The 22,353-nt window shown below is 44.2% G+C and overlaps 1 protein-coding gene across 2 annotated transcripts in view; it reads right to left on the reverse strand.

Moving 5' to 3' along the window:
- Positions 1-482: 482 nt before the first annotated feature.
- Positions 483-22,353, reverse strand: part of NAMPT (nicotinamide phosphoribosyltransferase) — a 25,485-nt gene continuing 3,614 nt past the window's right edge. For both annotated transcript variants that reach the window (XM_087722320.1, XM_087722319.1), the window contains exons 2-11: positions 17,113-17,269; positions 15,605-15,708; positions 13,817-13,945; positions 12,607-12,765; positions 9,704-9,840; positions 7,246-7,471; positions 5,577-5,696; positions 2,925-3,065; positions 2,688-2,822; positions 483-1,189 (exon numbers count right to left, since the gene is read on the reverse strand). In XM_087722320.1, coding sequence (XP_087578446.1) covers positions 1,076-1,189; positions 2,688-2,822; positions 2,925-3,065; positions 5,577-5,696; positions 7,246-7,471; positions 9,704-9,840; positions 12,607-12,765; positions 13,817-13,945; positions 15,605-15,708; positions 17,113-17,269 — 1,422 coding nt within the window. In that variant the 3' untranslated portion in view covers positions 483-1,075. The remainder of the gene's footprint in view (positions 1,190-2,687; positions 2,823-2,924; positions 3,066-5,576; positions 5,697-7,245; positions 7,472-9,703; positions 9,841-12,606; positions 12,766-13,816; positions 13,946-15,604; positions 15,709-17,112; positions 17,270-22,353) is intronic.

Here is a 22,353-nt window from a genome sequence, read left to right on the forward strand (position 1 = left end):
CAATCCAGTATTTTCGTTTTGTCGTTTGTAACCATGTATGGGGGGGGGGGGGGAAATCAGAATTAATATCACCGTTTGACACCTGTCCCTAAACCGAATGTCACACATCCCTTGTCTGGGGTTGGAAGGAAATTTCTTAGCTTTAGTCAGTTGAAAATAAATCCCATTAAATTTCAAATGGGATTTTACACCAAATTCAGGACTGCAGGCTCCCTGTTGACGAGAGAGAGACAAACTTGGCAATTTTTTTTGCAACAATAAATTACTCATTATTTGGCATCCCGTGAATATTTTATCTCCTCCTCCTTAAATAAAGTTTTGCATTTATAGAAGTCATGTATCAGACCATTTCGGTGGTTGCATAAATTGGGTGGATGCACAGAAAAAAACCGGACTTTTAATGACAGAACAACTGAGAGTGGGTTCCCCCCCCCCCGGAGTTGTGAGCGAGTTATCCTGATTAAAACTTCCAAACAGGACAATTTTTCACGATAAAACTTAAGGCCATGTTTTATTTGCTGATCAATGGACAAAAAAAAAGAAGGCAGTGAATTTTCTTCCCCATCCCACCCCGGTTATTTCCTTGAAAGTCTGTGCTCGTAAAAATCACGAAAAAGTTGGAAAGACGGAAATATTGAAACTTTTTAAATATATTTTACACAATCTCCGTTTTGTACAAAAATACAAGTTAATTATAAACATAAAGCGATGATATTATTCGGTAAATTTTCTTTTGCGATATGCTACTATATATATCTATATATATATATCTATATCTATAGATATATATAGATATAGTCATTTATTTATAAAACATCTCATCACTGTTCTCATTGAGATCCGGACTGGATTGATTCACGACTAGCAAAGGGCTCTACAATTACAAGGTTTCCGGCTGTAAATATGTCAATTTTAGACTGGCCAAAAATTAAAAGGAAAAACATAATAGGGCATTGATGTCCATAAACCAACAAATAATTTGGCTAGGAGGTGGCAAATACAAACACACAGATCTCTACAAGAAACCAATTATCAGTACATAATTGTTGCACATATACCAACATGGAATGAAACTTTAGTGAGACGCCGCGGAAAATTCATTTGTCTTCAACTTGGCATTTTGTCTGATTTCGTCGAAGGAGTACTTCTTCGTTACTACGCCGTTTTTAAACACCGTGTGAAGGAAATCCTACAAAATAAACACCATTTGTTATGACGTTAGTAAAAAAATAATAATACAGCCATCTACCCAAAAAATTAAGTGACTTAAAATAAGCCGCTAGAGCAGGGGTGTCAAACTCAATTTCATTGAAGGCCGCATCAGAGTTGTGTTTGACCTTGGAGGGCCGAGGTGGGCGTGGCCAGTTTGACGTCACTCGTGTCGGGGGGGGGGGCTGTGGTGGCCCAAGTGCTCTGTCAGTGAAAACGGGCTCCTGAGCTCAGTTTTCAGCTGCAACGACCTCCTGTAATCCTCTGCCAGCAAAAACAGAGCTAAGGAGTTAGACGTTCTACTCTCCCTCCCCACCTGAAAGGAACTCTGTTCCAACTACCAGTTGCCTTATATGGGCTTGGCCAGCACATGACTCATCCGGTCTGCGGATGATTATTTACTAGCTGGATACCCGGGCTTTGCTACGAAACCATGTGATTGGGCCAGCCCGCAGGCCGGATGAGTCATGTGCTGGCCAAGCCCATATAAGGCAACTGGCAGTTGGAACAGAGTTCCTTTCAGGTGGGGAGGGTGAGTAGAACATCTAACTCTTTAGCATCGACGCGTGTTAATATAATACTGTATAAGAAATACTGATGATCTGATGGTCATTTGGAAAAATCCTTTCTTAGCGAGCACCTAGAAGCCAAGAGGAACATACATGCCAAATTTCAAGCTTGTAGGCTTTACGGTTCTGGAGATTTTGTGATGAGTGAGTGGTGTTTAGCTTTTATATATATAAATTAAATTTTCCTGCCACTCATCTCTGCTACAAGGTGACCCTGGGCAGCTTATCAGTTATGGGAGAAAGCAAGCCTGTTTGTGTTTCTGCTCTAAAACCCCATCACAAGGTATTTATCCATATTGTTCTGACCTAGGCTTCCCAAGAACAGGAAGCTAACTCCTTGTCCTGACAAAAACCCCTTTTATTAATTGACTGTGAATTCTGCTCATTCCCATCCAGCAAAGTCTTTCAAGGGAGGATTTATAGTCACAGACCTTATCTGGATTGGAGAGCTGCCAGGCCAATCTCTGCAAAACCTGGCAAGGAGCCTCGGAGAGTCATGAACCAAACTAATTGCCTCCTGCAAACTCCCCTCCCCTTTCGCTCCTCTTTTATTCCCTCTGGGAGGGGCCATTCACCGTCCACCTGTGGCCTTACTCCCAAGTCGACCCCTGTTCTTTAGCTGTTCCCTTCGTCTGGCAACCCTGCGCATGCGCACACTGGGAACAGGCTCCAGCTGTTTGTCTGCCTCACTGATCTCTGACTCCAACGGCAGCTGATAACTGTTAGACGGCCCTGCCCCCCCCTCTCTGCCTCCGACACAGAGCCCTCGTCAGAGCCTTCCCCAGACTCCAGGACTGGCCCATCTTCCTCCCCAACCTCCTCACTGTCCGAATCTGCTGCCAGCTCTGCTGGTGGGCCACGACACATATTCCCTTGAGCCCGCAAAGGACATTGAAGCGTTGAAACTACCTGTCCATATTCTTCTAAATCCCCTTTGCCTTCTTCTAGCGTAACGAAGTCTCCGTTCGGCGTTCGGTGTAAGGACAACCTTCCTTTCTTTGAACGTTTGTTGGGATCGGCGACGGGATCTTTGAAGACGTTAACCTAGAAGTCAAAGTTAAAAGGAATTCAACACCCACGCCAACTTCGGTAAATTCCCATTTTTCCCCCCCTCTCTCAAGTAAAGATTACATTTAGAGAACATACCCCAAGGCCATTAGTAACCACGTAACTGCATTTGAACGAGCAGTTCAATAAATCTCTGGTTAATTTCTGCAGAAGGGCTCCACCTGAGCCGAAGGAAATGTTTTCAATGCTCCATTTCTGCTTTTTCATGCCCTCCACGATCTGGAAACGACAGAAAAAACGCTTTAAGCATTGCACAAAGTACAGATTTTAAATGAAGCCTACACCTCATAATCTACACACAGGGACTCTTACTTTTTTCAAAAAGTTGGCTTACGCAATTTTTGTGGATCAACGTTAACTTACAAAAACGAAAGGGACGTACGTGGCTGAGACACTGTGCTTGTCGATCAGAAAGGTCGGCATTTGGGCGATTCGAATCCCTAGCGCCGCGTAACGGAGGGAGCTCCCGTTACTTGTCCCAGCTTCTGCCAACCTAGCAGTTCGAAAGCACGTAAAAATGCAAGTAGAAAAATAGGAACCACCTATGGTGGGAAGGTAAACAGCGCTCCATGCGCCTTCGGCGTTAAGTCATGCTGGCCACATGACCATGGAGAACGTCTTCGGACAGCGCTACCCAGGGGTGGGTTTCAACCGGTTCGCGGCGGTCCCTGCGAACCGGTTGGTCGCCGAACCCGGAAGTAAGTAACTTCCAGGAACGGCGAAGGGCGCGCCTGCCCGCCCACGGTCCTTACCTGGTTTTGACGAATTCTGCGCTTCCACGCATGCGCAGGATGCATACAGCGCCTGTGCGATCGTTCAGGAGCAGCTGGAGCGTCGCGCAGACGCTAGTACGCATGCGTGCACCGCGCGCGTGCACGAGGACGCCGCCGGCCCTGTTCCAACCGAACCGGTTGGAACGGGGCGAGAAACCCACCCCTGGCGCTACCTCTTCAGCTTTTAAACGGAGATGAGCACCGCCCCCTAGAGTCGGGAACGACTAGCACTTATGGGTGAGGGGAACCTAACCCTTTTTTACCTTTACAAAAACGAAGACTGTTTTTGTAAGTTATGTTTATCCACAAAATTGCGTAAGACTGTTTCTTGTTTTTTGTGTAAGTTACATTTCTCCACAAAATGAAAAAAAGATAGCATCCTTATCTAGTTACCGTTAAGAAATACTCTGGAATAGCTAGAAAACCCACTGTTAACCGTCTTCCAACCCACATGATAAATTGTTAAAAATAAATAGAGAGGGGGGGGGGATTTGGATCGATCCTGAGTGGGAAGCCCCAATGAAGACATCCAGTGGTGTAATCCAGTCTTGGTTGTTATTCAACCTTGGAAAGGTCACTTTTGTGAAAGAGGATCCTTTCCGTCCAACTATCTCTTTGTACATATAATCCAAAGCCGAAGATTTTGAAAATGCAAGTTCTTTCCTCACCCCACCCCTTCTAAAGAAACCTGTGGTTTTCCTTTGAACGGCGTCTGTCCGAGGGTTAAAGGACATTTTGCACGTGTCAAGTTACACCCTGAACAAGATCACCGAAAAGCATCACGGGGCTAAGATGGCGATCTTCGGCAGAGGAATATGAGGCGGTATCTTGTCCTCAAAGTGAATTCAACCCGGCCTGCAAGGGGTTTTTTTGGGGGAGGAGGGGGCCGTGCGTTTTTTACTTCCTGAAATTCACAGCAAAGAGGATGTGGCGAGGTTTTGTTAAGAAAGATTTCGCAAGTGAGATTTCGTATTACGTATGGCGCCTCGTCAGCTTCTGTGCCAAATGAACATATTCTGAATTGCAATAAAAAGACAACACAGCACTCGCAACGGATCAAAAATCGAAGGGGGAAATTGCCAGCGAAAGGAGGAGGGGAGGGGAAAGGGGGGGGGGGAGGCAACTAGAGAAATTTTAGCTTTTAGTTTCAGCCATTCGGTGCAAACACAGCTTTTGAAGCACTGTGCTATTAAGGGATAATTTATTTTCCTATTGAAATTTCAGGGGACAAGGAAAAATATTTCTCAAAGGCTTTTCACATGCTGTATAGACAGATTTTAAGAGCAGAATTGCACATGGCTGTTTTGAATGGCACCCGTGTTAAAAGCTAACTGAAGTACTCATCTAAAAATTGACAGAATAACAGAATTGGAAGGGACCTTGAAGGTCTTCTAGTCCAACCCCCTGCTCAAGGCAGGAGACCCTATATTATTCCGGACAAGGAGCTTGCTGTGGCCCTTGGCAGTAGATTCGGACAGCGGGGGAGGTTGGGGAGGAAGATGGGCCAGTCCTGGAGTCTGGGGAAGGCTCTGATAAGGGCTCTGTGTCGGAGGCAGAGAGGGAGCCATAGCCGTATGCCAGATATCGGCTGCCTTCGGAGTCAGACATCAATGAGGCAGATGAACAGCTGGAGCCTGTTCCCAGTGTGCGCATGCGCAGAGAGGCCAGACGAAAGGCACGGCTAAAAGAACAGGGGTCAACTTGAGAGTAAGGCCGAACAATGAATGGCCCCTCCCAGAGGGAATAAAAGAGGAGCAAAAGGGGAGTGGAGTTTGCAGGAGACAATTAGTTCGTTTAAGACTCCTTGCCAAATTCTGCAGCCTGGCAGCTCTCCAAGCCAGATAAGGTCTGTGACTGTAAATCCTCCCTTGAAAGAATTTGCCGGCTGCAGAATTTGGCAGTGAAGCCTCCAGTGAAGGAGCCGTCACAACCACAAAATTAATGAGAAAAGTCGCACCTCTTGCAATGTGTTGATATCCACACCGTCTCCTTGAATAATTCTGAGGTAAGGTGGCAACACTTTATAACCTTTTGAATTCTCTGAAATGGGGAACTTCTTTCCTAAAATTTCCAAAACCTAGAGAGAAGGGGAAGGAGGAGAGGGAGGAAGAGAGAGAAGCATAAATATTAGCAAATCAACCAATAGTTCCATTAAATAAACAAAGCAGGAGGATAACAAATTTAAAACAGAATAACAAAAAAGTCTAAAGGAAGAGAAATTCAAATCCACTCACTGTATTAAAATTATTCCTATTTTACTAGTGGTTGGAAAAATGGGCTGGAGATTAAGGATATAATCAGAATTGTTAAAACGAATTAAATACCCATACAACGCGATGTTTGTTAAGCGCTAAGCAATGTAATCAATTAAAAAAAATCAATAATTTTTTTTTTGCGGGGGAGAAAGAAGTCTGGTTGAAGGAGCTAAGCTGGTGGCAGATTCGGACAGTGAGGAGGTTGGGGAGGAAGATGGGCCAGTCCTGGAGTCTGGGGAAGGCTCTGATGAGGGTTTTTCGTTGGAGGCAGAGATGGGGCAAAGGCCCCCCTGGTCACAGCCGACAAGTATGCCAGTTATCAGCTGCCTTTGGAGTCGGAGATCAGTGAGGCAGAAGAACAGCTGGAGCCTGTTCCTAGTGTGCGCATGCGCAAAGCTGCCAGGAGAAGGGAACAGCTAAGGAACAAGGGCCAACTCGGGAGTAAAGCCACAGGTGGATGGTGAATGGCCCCTCCCATAAGGAATAAAGAGGAGCGAAAGGGGAGTGGAGTTTGCAGGAGACAATTAGTTCAATCCATTAGGGTGAAGATCTGTTCCTGACTTCTTGCCAAGTAATTGCTGCTACAGCGTGGAGTTTGGAAGATATCGGCCTGGCAGCTCTCCAAGCCTGATAAAGGCCTGTAGTTGTGAAATCTCTGGAAAGACTGCTGGCCGGGACTTTGCTGGAGAGGAATTCCCTTTAAACTAAATAAAAAGGGGCTTTATCAGGACAAGGAGTCGGCTTCATGATCTCAGGAGGCCTAGGTCCAGAGGTGGGTTCCTACCAGTTCGCACCTATTCGGTAGAACCGGTTCGTCAAATCTACCGAACCGGTTAGAAGAGGTTCCACCAGTGGACCCGGAAAGCAGGCCACACCTACAGAAGAGGCTCCAAAATTTTTTGAAACCCACCACTGGTCCTTGGATAGGATTATTCTACACTATCATGCTCCTATTTATAAAACTCAGGGCCTCTGTGAAAGGTAAGGATGACTTCTGCGTTTGTGGTGCAATCAGAACATTGCGTGTGTTGAAGTTGTTTTAACGCAAACCAAAGATGCCTTTTAAAAAACAAGTTTACATCCTATTCTTATGCATGCCAGGGCTGCGTGTGAGGTAATTTAAGGTGGTTCTGACAAGTGTCGTCGGCATCTTCATATCCGGTCACATGGGCGGCAAGCCACTCCAATCTGGTCACATGGGCGGCAAGCCACTCCCACAAAGGAGGCCACACCCACAGAGTAGGTTCGGACAATTTTTGAAACCCACCACTGCCTAGGTCAGAACATAAGCGGCCTGCACTGAATTAGGGATTTAGCAAGAATGGATCTTACTCTTGTGATTTGGAAATCTTTTAACTTCCGAGCCCTTACCTTCAGCACGGTGTCAAGAGGGTTCCCGGAATCTGGCCGGATAATGAGGGGAGCTTTCGCACTTCTCGACTCAATCAAATGCCTTAAATCCTCACCCCAGATTTTTTCGCAAGCATTGTAAATGTCGTAACTGTCGCTGACCACAGATACAGGCACTGAAGAGAACTGGGTCACAATATGTTCGAAAGCGTCTTTTTCGTGGTCTTTCCCCCAAGCTGTTATAGTACTGGAAGAAGAAGAGGTGTGGATTAATTTCGGAGGCATTCGTTATCCTTTTCTACGCTTCTGATTGTGGCTCAGAAGTCCTTTAGGTCAGGAGTCCCCAATCTTTTGGGCCTCAAGGACCACCACATTCATAATTTTAAATCTCAGACCACTAATATCTGGCGTGCCTAGGTGGTCATGTGACTGGGTGGGCGTGGCCGACTTGATGTCACTCACATCGAGGGGCGCCAAACCGGCCTCTACTTGCCCCTCCCAGCCACTTCTCGCCTCTCCGCCCAGGCTGCTTAGCGCCCAAACAGGAAGCATTTGTTGGAGCTAAGCAGCCACCAAGAGAAAGGGTTGGCAAAACAGCTCAGTTCAAATTGGATCTGACCCGAGAAGGAGGCTCAGCGGAAGCACCTCACTGAGGACTAGGAGCAGAGGCATTCCAAGCAGAGGGAAGACCTGCGGGAGTGCAAGGCCAGGTACCGGCGCCTGGAGGCTCAGCGGGCTGAGATGGTCAGCCAGTTCCAGTCCCACTGGAACGAGGCCCTACGGCTCTTCGCCACCAGCGGTGCTTCCCTCCAGCCTTCGCCAAAGCCCCCCACCAGGAGGCTGAAGCAGACCCCATGCCGAAATTTCTGTCCCCCTCCGACCTGCACAAAAAGACCCCGATGGGGGAGATTCTCGGCAGTAACACAAACGTTCATTGCACGTATCCGTCCCAGGGGCCGTAGTTTGAGGACCCCTGATTTGGCGCAATATAAAAAAATGTGAATAATTTTTCTGTGGACCACCAAAATTTTCTGGTGAACCACCAGTCGGTGACCTCAGTGGTTTTGTTTGTTTTTCTTGGAGCAAGTTTAGATAATGTTTTCATTCCTGTCAAAGAGTTAAAAATTTTCACTGCCTTCTGGTACTTTTCTATGGCTCCTGTCTCAAGCAGCTGCTCCCCCCCCCCCCCGTAGATAGATTAATGATACTTAAATCATCCGTTTTGTTACGAGTAGCATTGATTTCCCAAAAGAACTTAATGATGAAGAGTCTCAAATGAGCCTAATTAAAATCAAGGAAACCTTGGACCAATAATACTCTTACCCGTGACAATTTTTATTAAAAAAATAATAATCCCAAAACAGGGCACTGATGCGTTTGGAATGAAAACAATATTATTATTTTTATTATAAATTACGTGTAAGTGACTATCAATTTAGAAAAAGGAACTGTAAACGCAAATGTAGACGTCGGTATGAATTAATTCAAGAAATTGAATCTTTCGTTACTTTTTAATGAATCTATAAAGCATCAAATAAAATAAACCGAACGCTGAATGCTGCTAGATATTACTGATTGGTATCAGAATTTCTAATGAACTGCAACTATGTGGCACGGGTGGAGTTTGTATGTATGTATTGTGTGTGGCTAGATAGAGACACACACAGAGGTACAGATGATGGACAGGGATAGACCGAGATATGGAAGATAGATAGATAGATAGATAGATAGATAGATAGATAGATAGATAGATAGATAGATAGATAGATAGATAGATAGATAGATAGATAGATAGATAGATAGATAGATAGATAGATGATAGATAGATAGATAGATAGATAGATAGATAGATAGATAGATAGATGTGGATGGGTGGGTGGGTGGGTAGGCAGGCATGCAAACAGATATAGACAGACAGACGGACAGAGAGACAGATGACAGACAGAGAGGGATAGAGAGACAGACATAGGGAAAAAGGTGATAGATAGATATAGACAGACAGATATACAGATGACAGACAGGGATAGAGATAGATAGATAGATAGATAGATAGATAGATAGATAGATAGATAGATAGATAGATAGATAGATAGATGTGGGTGGGTGGGTGGGTGGGTGGGTGGGTGGGCAGGGAGGCAAACAGATAGATATAGACAGACAGACGGACAGAGAGACAGATGACAAACAGAGAGGGATAGACAGACATAGGGAAAAAGGTGATAGATATAGACAGACAGATATACAGATGACAGACAGGGATAGAGATAGATAGATAGATGGATGGATGGATGGATGGATGGATGGATGGATGGATGGATGGATGGATGGATGGACGGACGGACAGAAAGGCAGGCAGATGATAGAGACGGAAAGAGGGACAGAGAGAGAAGACATCTATGGAGATTTTCATAGCTGTCACCTGATAAGGGTAACTAGAAGAAAAGATATTCGCTATGTCGAATATCCATGGAACACCTACCTGTGTTCAGCAGCCGGAATGGAATAACCCGGAACAGGGTCTTTTGTGCCATAATACTTCTTAATCAAAGCAATTCCGGCTACGGTATCCGTGCCTTTGAAGTTCACCAAATGTGCCGACGCTCCGATTCCGGCCGTCTGGGAAAAATGACGATTTATGTTTTAATGAACGCTATAGATTCGAATTCAGCAGTCCTTGCCCCGGTTTTATAACATACATCCAAAAGGCATCATGGGCAGTCCTCAGCTTAGTGACCATTTGCGGAGTTCCAAAGGCACCGAAAGAAAAGTGAGTTCTAACCAGTTCTCACACTTACGGCCGTTGCAGTGTCCCATAGTCACATGATCCCCTTTTGCGACCTTCCGGCCTCCAATAAGCAATAAGTCAATGGGGGAAGCTGGATTTGCTTAATGACGGCATGCTTCACGTCACACCTGCAGTGATTCGCTTAACAACGGTGGCAAAAAGGTTGCAAAAGCTCACCCAACAACTGCCTTGCTTAGCAACAGAATGCTTGGCTTGTAGTCCTCATACGACGACTACCTGCGTATAACCAAATATATTAGGGGGTCTCCAATCTTGGCCCAGTTAGAGGGTGGCTCAGTGGGTAAGACTTGCCGATCAGAAAGGTTGGCAGTTCGGCAGTTCGAATCCCTAGGGTCGCGTAATGGAGAGAGCTCCCGTTCCTTGTCCCAGCTTCTGCCAACCTAGCAGTTCGAAAGCATGTAAAAAATGCAAGTAGAAAAACAGGAACCACCTTTGGTGGGAAGGGAACAGCGTTCTGCCCACCTTTGGCGTTGAGTCATGCCGGCCACATGACCACGGAGACGTCTTCGGACAGCGCTGGCTCTTCGGCTTTGAAACGGAGATGAGCACCGCCCCCTAGAGTCGGGAAACGACTAGCACATATGTACAAGGGGAACCTTTACCTTTTAACTTTGGCCCAGTTTACACTTGTGGACTTCAGCTCTCAGAATCCCTCGGTCAGCATGGCAGGCTGAGGAATTCTGGAAGTTGAAGTCCACAAGTCGCAAAATGGCCGAAGTTGGAGACCCTGGCCTTATATAGTCGCCGTATGCGAGTCGGTGACTATATAAATTCTCGAAATAATTATAATAAAATAAAATAAACAGGCTGTTCTGTTCGGAGAGTCAGCAAATGGCTGAGAGCAGATTTATGTTGCTAAGAGAGACAGTGGGACTTTGCCCCATTTTACGACCTTTCTCGACACCGTTGTTAAGTGAATCATTGCAGTTGTTAAAGTTAGCAGCACGGTTGTTAAGTGAATCTGGCTTCCCCATTGCCCTGGCTTCTCAGAAGCTCACAAAAGGGGGACACTGCAACGGTCATAAATATGAATCAGTGGCCAAGCGCTATATTGTATTTGGATCACGGGGAAACTGCAACGGTCGTGAGCGTGAAAAACGGCCATGTCACTTTTTCCAGTGATGTTGTAGATTTGAACTGCCACTAAATGAACTATTGTAAGTTTGAGGACTAGCTGTATATCCTGGACTTTGGAATATCTGTCCGGGGATGTTCGCTTGTGTGTTTTTTTCAGCAATTCTTCTCCCATATTTTTAAACAAGTGCTGCTAACTTAGTTTTTAACATTTTCCTGTAGCTTTTCATTCCCAGGGATAGAATTCCATTCCATTCTCTACATGCTGCCATTTTTTAGGCCACGTTTTCATGGATGTCATCATTCCACAGCTTTAATTTAGGGCATAAGTGGTTAGGCCTGTGTTGTAAACCCTCTGAGGATGCTCCGCCAATGTTTTCAAGCTACCGTATTTTTTCAGAGTATAAGACGCACCTTTTTCCCCTTCAAAAAAAGAGGCTGAAAATCTGGGTGCATCTTATACACCGGATACAGCAATTTTTTTTTTGCCTCCCGAAGCCCCGCCTCTTCAACAAAATGGCCGTGCATAGTCTTTAGGAGGCTTTCAGAGAGCTCCTGGGGGCTGGGGAGGGCAGATATGAGTGAAAAACAGGTCGTTTTGGGGAGGTTGCAGAGTGCAAAATCTGTTTTCCCCCCCTTTCGGAAAGCTCCTTAGTTAAAGTGATTGATGAGAATTAGATTGATCAAGTGCTGTGCCAGCAGAAACAAAGTCTTAGGTGCTGCAGATTGTCAGCGATTTCCTTCTCCAGCACATGGATAAATACACCTGGAAACATCTACCTATCTACCTACCTCCCTACCTCCCTAACCTACCTCCCCCCTCTCTCTCCCTCTACCTACCTACTGTATTTCTCTCTCTCTCTCTCCCCCTCTACCTACCTACCTACCTACTCTCCCTCCCTCCCTCCCTACTGTATTTCAATCTCTCTCTCTCTCTCCCCTCCCTCCCTCCCTCTCTGTCCCCCCCCCTCTCTGTCTCCCTACCTACTTTGTTTTTAATTTGCCTCTTCAAAACCTTGGTGCGTCTTATACTCCGGTGCATCTTATACTCCGAAAAATACAGTAAGTTAAGTACCATATTTTTTGGAGTGTAAGACGCACCTTCTACCCCCCCAAAAGAGGGCGAAAATCTGGGTGGGCGTCTTATACACTGAACACAGTATTTTTGGCCTCCCGAAACCCTGCCCCCTTCAACAAAATGGCTTTGCAGAGCCTTTAGGAGGCTTTCAGAGTGCTCCTGGTGGCTGGGGAGGGCACAATCGAGCACAAAATGGGCAATTTTTTGCTCGCTTTCCCCCCCCCCCCCCAAGTCCCCAGGAGCACTCTACAAGCCTCCCAAAGCTCTGCATGCCCCCCCCCCTTTTTTTCTTTTTTGCAAAAAATGAGGCGTGTAAAGGTTTGGGAGGCCTGCCGAGTACAAAAGCTTTTTTTTAAAAAAATTGCCTCTTCAAAATCATGGTGCGTCTTATAGTGCAAAAACTACGCTGATCGAGAAACGTTACCTCTTGCGAAGAGACGCCTCTGTAACCGAAGTCATGAAGCTTGTATTCCAGTCCTTCTAAACTGCCTGAGGTTTCCAACAAGTATTTCGCCAGTATCTTCTTCTGCTCCCTGGAGTTTGTAGCGACGGTGATGGGGTACCATGACTGAACAAGAATGGTCTAGCAAAAGAATAAGGTATACACACCATCAATAAGATAACTTTTTTCCCACTTTTTTTTTCCTGTGAGCACACTGGACATTAAAAAATGAAATTCTGATGCCTGCTTCAAAAGCACGCACACACACACACACACACACACACACACACACACACACAGGTAATCCTCAATTTATGGCTACAATTGGCTTTTGAAGAAGAGATTGGACATCGATTTGCCTAGACAACCTTAAACACTCAAAAGAGCCCCAAATGTCCTAACAGGAAGTCCCCCGTTCAATTCTGGAGCCAACTGGAAGTCCAATTCCCCCACCCCCAACCATAGAGTCTCCTCCTAGCATGGCATCCTTTTTCTCCTGCCGACCAGAAGTCCAGTTCCCCCACCATAGAGTCTCCTCCTAGCATGGCATCCTTTTTCTCCTGCCGACCAGAAGTCCAGTTCCCCCACCATAGAGTCTCCTCCTAGCATGGCATCCCCCACCATAGAGTCTCCTCCTACCATGGCATCCTTTTTCTCCTGCCAACCAGAAGTCCAGTTCCCCCACCATAGAGTCTCCTCCTAGCATGGCATCCTTTTTCTCCTGCCGACCAGAAGTCCAGTTCCCCCACCATAGAGTCTCCTCCTAGCATGGCATCCCCCACCATAGAGTCTCCTCCTACCATGGCATCCTTTTTCTCCTGCCAACCAGAAGTCCAGTTCCCCCACCATTAAGTCTCCTCCTAGCGCGGTGTCCCATTTCTTCTACCTGTCCTAACTGAAAGCCCTATCAATTGTGAAGCTGACCGGTGACAGGGAGCCGCAGCAGAGGGATGAAAGAGCCACATGCGGCTCCAGAGCCCTGGTATAGAATGACATAGGCTCTTCTGCAGAAGCAGGGGGTTGGACTAGAAGATCTCCAAGGTCCCTTCCAACTCTCTTATTCTATGTTCAACTTTTACTCATTGGCCCAGAAGTGGAGGAATTCGTCCGATCTAGTTTCTACGCACTCTTCATTTTTTCTACATCTCCATCATAGCGCCCATTAATCTATTTAAAATTCCACATTACCCACCTCAATCCAGTTTGTGAGCCAGTAACAGTTTGGATCCGTGTTTTCAACTGTGAAAAGTACATTTCCTCTGGGAATGACAAATCCCTCGGGAACAGCCTTTATTTCAATAGGAAGACGGCCATCATACTTCTGTGATGTAAAAGAGAAACAGAAGGATGGTTTTGAAAACACTCAAATACCACCATCTATTTTAGCCGGATGAAAAATAAGGTTTCAATATAAATACAGTGGTACCTTGGTACTCGTTGTTAATTGAGTACCAAAAACGATGAGTACCAAACAAATGCCTCCAAGGAATAATATAGTTCAGGGGTCCCCAACTCCCTGGTCCATGGAACTGGTCCCTGATGCCCAAAACTTTGGAGGCCGCTGATATAGTGAGTCACAAGGCAGATGACACTGCTAAGTTCTAGCTTCTGCACTGAGTACCAAACAAATGATGAGTATTGGGACAAAATTTTCACGTCAAAATGCGTTGAATACCAAATTTGATGAGTTTCAAAGCAGTTGAGTATCAAAGTACCACTGTACGTATTTTTTAAACTAACGGCATTTAGATATTTAAAGATACTGCTACAGATTTCTCTGGTTTGCTTAAAAGAACATTGAATTATAATGTCATCTTTTCAATTACCGTTTTTTTTATTAGCCAAACTAGCAACATATTTTGGGTATGAACAGAACACACTACTTCGGAAACAAAATAATGATTCCCCCAAGGAATACGAACTTCTTAAGAAGAAATAAAGAGGTTTGTGATATAGCAGGGGAAAAAATCCAAAACTTCTGATTTTAAGGACCATATTCGAGATAAAACTAATCTATTAATTCATATATAAATTATCAAGAGATCTTTAGTCACAGAACAAATGTTAAAAAGCTATTTTAGAAGTCCCAAAGATGCTTTTTCAAAAGGCTACTGGACTTTCTTTGTTTTTTCCTTGAAGATGCTTCGCTTCTCCTCCAAGAAGCTTCTTCAGTTCTGATTGAGGTGTCCTTAGCGCTTTCTGAACTCGGTGGGTTTTTTGCAGATGTTTTATTACCCCAACTAGGTAACTGTTGTGGCCTAGCAGGAGCCGTTGAAGCTGCCACCAGACTCCGACAGCGAGGGGCCCTATGAGTTGGCCCTGGAGGATGTGGAGGACCCTGGACAGGGTTCTGACTCCGAGCAGGGCGCAGAGAGGCTGGTTGGCTACCAGGAGGCGCCTGAGCCTTGGACCAGTGGGGAGGAGACAAGGGAGAGTGATCCGGACGCCAGCAGTGAGTTATTCCTGGATGTCCAGCACCGAAGAGCTAATAGGCGTCAGGAACAGTTGCACAAGTACAGGAGGTAATTGTACTCAGCTGGTGGTCATTAGGCTCATCTCCAGACTATAATAAGGACTGCTTGTGCACACGCCCCTCTTTGCAGGAATCAACGCATTGACTAAAAGTTGGAGAACTTCTGTAACTAGCTTGGCAGGATGGATTGCTGGATTTGTCTGAGTTGCTGCCAAAGTCCTTATCTGTTTGTTATGCTTGGCTTTCAGCCACCAAGGTTTTGGTTTCTTGCTAATAAAGTACATTCCAGTTAAGCTTGTCTCGGCATTCGTTACTGGACGGAGGAGGGGGTCAGAACAGGTAACCATCACCAGGTAGCCATCATGTCATAAGTGCCCTGATGGTGTTACCTAGTTGGGGTAACGAATCACCTGCAAGAAAAATCACCCAAACCGCCTGAACCAGTAGAATCCAACTCCTGGATGCAACATTCCACTAAATGCAAACATTAATGCAACTTGTTTTTACCTCAAGAATATAGGTCCATCCTGTTTCATTGAAGACATCGTCTTGAAAATGTTCCCTGTATACTTCTTTGGCTGCCTGTATTTTCTCTTTGGTTACCACTCTGCCTATGGAAGAATTCAAACTGTATTATGTACTCAAAGAAAGTCTGTTTCGGACAGGAGTTATCTGCTCTGAAAGTTGGTTTGGCAATACAGTGTGTGTGTGTGTGTGTGTGTGAAATTTAAATAATACATCAAAAAATATTACCGTGTTTCTCCAAAAAGACGAACCACCTGAAAAGAAGCCCCTACCATGTTGTTGAGCGCATGCGCTCAAATTAAGCCCCACCCACAAAATTAGACCCAATTAAGACCCCGCCCACCCCAGGGTGCAGGAGGTGGGGCGAGGCACAGAGGTAAAAAACAAACTAGGGTGAGGATGTGGTGGGGTGGAGCTGCCCTACGTACCAGGCCTCGCATACCACCTTGTCTTGCCTTCTTTTGAGGCCACTTGCCGCCACTTGCATGCATTGCCCCTGGCCTCCATTTCGTCGCGCAGGTGCCCTACGCTCCATGTCCGTGTGCGGAAGCCCTGAACGGCTCAAATACCGGTAAGGAGCGCGGGCTGGCGGGTGGGCCCTCCAGAGCACCGTACCTAAATGGCGTGACCTGACAAATGCACGCACGACAAAAGCGTGCCGACAAAACCGTGGTGAGAAAACTGCGAGGTCAATATAGCGCCCACAACAGCGCGCCGACAAAACCGCACCCACAAAAGCAGGATTAGGGTTAAGGTAAGGGTTAGGGTTAGGTTCAGGGTTAGGGTTAGGTTTATTACGTTGTTTTGGCGTTGTTTGTTGAAGGCGTGCTTTTGTTGGCGCGCTATATTGACCTTGCGGTTTGCTCGGCGCGCTTTTGTCGGCGCGCTTTTGTCATACGCGCATTTGTCGATGAACCCCTAAATGGTACTCGGTGCTCCCAGCAGGCACCGGTACGCATGTACTGGGGTGTACCGGTCACAACCCACCACTGAGTTCTCCTCTGCGGGCTAGTAGGGTATGGGGGAAGGGAGATAGGACGGACACCTCCTGAAACACCTTGCCAGCCAAAACGGGCTGTACTTCCATGCGGAGGCTCCATAAGGCCTGTTTTTGGCCGGCAGAGTGCTGCTGGAGGCTGGGGAAGCCAAATATGGGCTGGGGGGGGCACACAGGGGGCCTTTTGGCCGGCAGAAACACTGCGGGCTAGTCCTTTGATATTTTCAGGCCTCCCCCTGGCCCTAATTTAAGCATCTCGCAGGCCGGATCGTGAGTTTGGCATTCCTGATCTAGACAATTAATTCAGGATAAAACAAGTACGGCACATATTCAAGGACAATTCAAAGATTCTTTTTATGACTTATCCATGATATAACTCCAACCTAAGACATATCAAAAATTATTCTTATCCCAGCTAGAAATAACATCAGGGAATGAGAGTGACAATATGGAAAGGCGGCATTTGAAAATATAGGAGGGGGGAAAAATGTACCTTGTAAGTATTTATTAAGTATGTACTGCAATCCGTAAAAAACCGTTTCCTCGTATTTGACCTTCCTAAATTTGGAGTTCTCCGTCTTCTTTTCACGACATTCAAAGTATGAATAAACTTTAGTTGTGTTGGGAGGATACTGTTTGTAATGTGTCACCTGCAATAAGATAAGTTAAGAAAACATTTAGGTCCATAAGAAGAGTGGGGGAAAAAATATGCAAATTTAAAGCATGGGGCTACAACCTTTTTTCCCCCCCAAGGATCGTTTTCGTGACCTCTTGCTTGCTCAAATCCCCCTCCCCAAATTTTAGAAGGAATATTCATCGCTCCTTTTCAATTGTAGGCTGGCAATTTTGGGGCATCCCTTCTTCTTTTCCATTTTAGATGATTAGGGGACTGGAGGCTAAAAGAGATGACGAATGGTTGCTGGAATTGAGTATGTCTAATTTAATGAAAAGAAGGACTACAGGTGACATGGTAGCGGTGTTCCAGTATTTGAGGGGCTGCCCCAAAGAAGAGGGGATCAACCTATTCTCCAAAGCACCTGAGGGCAGGATAAGAAACAATGGATGGAAACTAATCAAGGAGAGAAGCAACTGAGAACTAAGGAGACATTTCCTCATAGTGAGAACAATTAACCAGTGGAACAATTTGCCTCCAGAAATTGTGAATGCCCCAACACTGGAAGTTTTTAAGAAGAGGTTGGACAACCATTTGTCTGAAATGCTATAGGGATTCCTGCCTGAGCAGATGGCTGGACCTTTCCAACTCTGTTATTCTATTCTATTCAATTGTATTCTACTCTAATATTCTATTCTACTCTAATATTCTGTTCTATTCTATTCTACTCTATTCTACTCTAATATTCTGTTCTATTCTACTCTATATTCTAATATTCTATTATATTTACTCTAATATTCTATTCTACTCTATTCTAATATTCTACTCTTCTACTCTATTCTAATATTCTATTCTACTCTATTCTTATTCTTATTCTACTCTACCCTATTCTAATATTCTATTCTACTTTATTCTATTCTATTCCTATTCTATTCTACGCAACTCTATACAACAGTCCACAAAACAGACCTTTCCACAACTGAGAAGTGAAACTAACCAGGATTCCAGGTAAACCTGAAATGTGACATACACCCTGAGTGCTCCCTCTGCAGCTTTGCAAATAGATGTATTAGCAGAAGCAGCAAAATGCTTTTAGAGACAAAAACTGCATTCAAGTGCAGGTTGAAGCTATGTTTTGCTCAGAAAGAATTCATTCGGTGGAACTAGATACGATTATGTAATATGTAATATTATAATAATTATAATTATATAATTATAATTATTATAATATATATATATATATATGCATGCATGCATGCATGCATGCATGCATGCATGCATGCATGCATGCATACATACATACATACATACATACATACATACATATATATATATATATATATATATATATATATATATATATACACACAATCATGCCATGTACCCATGTATAGCACATCTCTTTTAATATCAGCTGTCCCCAAAATATTAACTCTCCCAGTATTAGCTTTAAGGGAATTGCTTATATTTTGTTTTATTCCTTTTGATTGTAAATTTGTAACTAGACAAACTATTTCAGAGGTTAAAAAAAGAAAAATATCAAAACATTTTGAAATAGGCATTTAATTCCAAAATCAAATCTAACATCTAATGGCGTATTTATGGTTTCCCCCTGGAGTTTTGTCTTCTTAAGTCAATATACGTTTCTCTACTTAAAGAAAGCTAGAGATTGGTCCATATTTCCAATCAGTTTGATTTAAATACCTTTTGGAGAGGGGTGAAGGTATCTATGCAGGTATCAACAGTGTTATTTAAAGCTTATTTCAGACATTTCTCTTAGAAGTTTTTAAAAACTGGGTTAGACAGTATTGGCCTCCAGAATCTGCAAATGTGAGAATGACTTAATAAAGTTATTTATTTTGTTCATCCCTTTCTATTCTTCTTTTTTTTTTTAGATTTAATTTTCAGGAAAATATTAACTGGTTGGATATACCAAAAACAAATAATAATTTCCCTTTGTCTCTGTATAAAAAGGTGAATGGCATTTTAACTATTTTGTATCACAGTTGTAACGTATGGTAACCATTTGTGTTTCTGATGTAACCTATAGTTGCAACACCAGAGACTGAGTAAATACCAGTTTGTATCCATATAAAATTACACAAATAACATAAAAGGACATATACACACACACTGTACATATCCAGCCCAATATACCCAATTACTGCTTCTTTTCAATAAACCTTTTCATAACCACCTGTCCAGACAGCAGATGGTGACTCTTTTGGTTTTAAGTTTTAATCTACTTTGGAAGGGACAGGGATGTCTGGGAGCTGAAGTCCACAAGTCTTAAAGCTGTCAAATTTGAACACCCCTGGGGTTTTTTCCCCCCCTAAAGGGTTACGGGTGCAAGGGTCTTGTAACTTGACAGCTTTAAGACTTGCACACTTCAGTGCCAGAGTTCCTCAGCCAACATGACTGGAGGAGGAATTCTGGGAGTTGAAGTCCACAAGTCTTAAAGCTGCCAAGTTTGAACACCCAGGGGATTTTTTTTCCCCCTAAAGGGTTAGGGGCGCAAGGGTCTTGTAACTTGACAGCTTTAAGACTTGCGTGCTTCAAATGCCAGAGTTTCTGAGCCAACATTTTGGTTGCTAAGCAAGAGCATTGTTAAGTGAGTTTCACCCTATTTTTAATACTTATGAGGAAGTTGGAGAGAAAGTTCACTCCAGCTAAAAGTCAACTTTGGAACTCCAGGGCACTAGAATGAAAAGCCAAGCTAATATGAATTTATAAGGTCCATTCTATTAAGACCACCTAACCTGGCCAGCCACTGGTGGGTTTACCTGTGCACCCCCTCCTGCATCAACCACATTTTACAAGTTGGCCACTCCCACCTGGTCACATGGCTTGCAAGCCACTCCCACCCGGTCACATGGCCGGCAAGCCACTCCCACACAGCAAGTAACACCTACAGAAGAGGTTCTAAAACATTTTGAAACCCACCACTGGTTGAGGACTACTGTAGTGGGAAGACAGGGGACTTTTCCTTACCACTCCAATCTGTAAAAAACACTATGCTAAAATGATAATAAATAGTCTTATGTCCGTGGTGAAGAACTTATGGCACGCATGCTAGAGCTCCCTCTGTGGGTACGCACGGCATGCTCAAACCGGAGCCCCCGAAGCTCAAAGACCAGCTGGCTGGCGCGCATGTGCACGCTGGGAGCCAGACCACCAGCTGGCCCACATGTGCATAGGCACCGGCCTGCTAGTCTTCGTGCTTCTGACGTGCGCATATGCGCATTCTGATTTGGGTACATCACTGGTCTATGTTTTAATTCTAGCACCTAAAAAAGGGAGCCCTTCCTCTTTTCTCAAAAGCTACTTAGCAAAAGGATTTCAAAGCAGCAATTCCATGGAATGCTAATGGTGCTAACACCCTTCAGAAGGTGCCACAACATTGTCTTATCTACTAAGCAAAATCTTCTATAATGACTATGTGTGCGCACAGAGAGCAAACAAGCAACCCTTGTTTACATCAAACTTTATAGTTTAGTGGTAAAAACACGTGCTTTGTATTTAAAAAAATACAGATAAGCTCTGTAATATCTACATCTTCGAACCATCTATTCAGCTTCCTTTCAAGTGTGACTGATTATCACCAACCTTCATGGTTGGGATGAGACTGGTTACTCTAGCCCAAACATTCACACGGCTGGGAGTGGGAAGAGGCAGACGACATACTACCAGTTATTTTGTAATTTAGTTCAAAATTTAAAATATAAGAATATCACACTTCGCCGAGGAGCTATATTTTTACGATTTCGAACCCAGTTGAAAATTAAGCACTCCTGACTGTATTTTTCGACTTACCACAATTCCTTCTCCCTCTTTTTTCCCTCACCGCCCCCTTACAAAACATTTGGCAAATTCACTTTATGCTGAGGAGGATTCGTTCTTTCGTTTTCCCAAACTCTCTCTTATACAATTGTTTTCGGAAAACTGCAGAAGTGGCAGAAACAAGGCTAGCGCAAAAACAATAATTAGGAAGGTAGCTCTTGACGACCAGATAAATTCTCAATTTATTCACTAAGAATAATGACACTGCAGATACGCTTAAAGTAGGCCAAAGCACTGGTCTCTTTTCTCCAGAAGAATGTGCATTCATAAAGAATAAAACAAGGATCTATATTCATAAACTATGTAGAGGGAAGGTCCACCCTTGGCAACTTTTTAAGACTTGTGGACTTCAGATCTCAAGAGTTCCCATGGCTGGCTGGGGAATTCTGAGAGCTGAAGTCCACACTTTTTAAAGTTGTGAAGACTGGATACCCCTGAGCGAGACCCTTTATATATTTAACTCATCCTCTTCATGTTATAAAATTGAGAAGGTGCTCAAAGGTTAAAGGCGGATCAAGGAACCAGTACACATCATCAAATTCGAAGGCCCAAATATTTTCTCAGGAATTCTAAGCTTGTTCCAAAGTCCAGGATCTTGGATTATGGCTTAATAAGTAACTAGCTTAATTAGAGCTGATTTCATTTGGAATTCAGCGCATACATGATTATCCCCCTTCCTTTTTATTTCCTGTATTTTTCCTCTCTCCTCAATTAATTCCTTTTAGTATTTGGGATTCTGGCTTTATTTATTTCAGTCCAATGGACAGACTCCTCAAGATATTCTTGATATATCAGCAGGACTGATCCGGTAGAACCATCGACCTAACTTGTTTCCCTGAAAATAAGACACACAAACACACCCGGATAATAAAAACCCAATCAGGCTTTTGAGCACATGTGCTAAAATCGTGACCTGTCAAAACCGCGGTCCACAAAAGCGTGATCGACGAAAGCGCGCATTTGACGTCATCACAGCGCGACGAAAAAAAATAAAAATTGAAATAAAAATTAAATTAAAGCAAGCCGATTCACATAAAGGTAAGGGTTAGGGTTAGGTTAAGGGTTAGGTTTAGAGCGTTAGGGTTATGTTTAGCGTTAGGTTAAGGGTTAGCGTTAGGTTTAGCGTTACGTTAACAGTTAGGTTTAGGGTTAGATTTAGGGTTAGGTTAAGGGTTAGGTTTGGGGGGGTTAGGGTAAGGTTTTCGCTTTATTTTTACATTTTTCGATCACAGCGCGATGTTTTCGTCACGCTGTGATGACGTCAAATGCGCGCTTTCGTCG

The sequence above is a fragment of the Thamnophis sirtalis genome, unplaced genomic scaffold (assembly GCF_051295495.1).
Source record: "Thamnophis sirtalis isolate CommonGarterSnake01/CBP01778 unplaced genomic scaffold, rThaSir2_p1.2 scaffold_9, whole genome shotgun sequence".
Classification (NCBI taxonomy): Eukaryota; Metazoa; Chordata; class Lepidosauria; order Squamata; family Natricidae; genus Thamnophis; species Thamnophis sirtalis.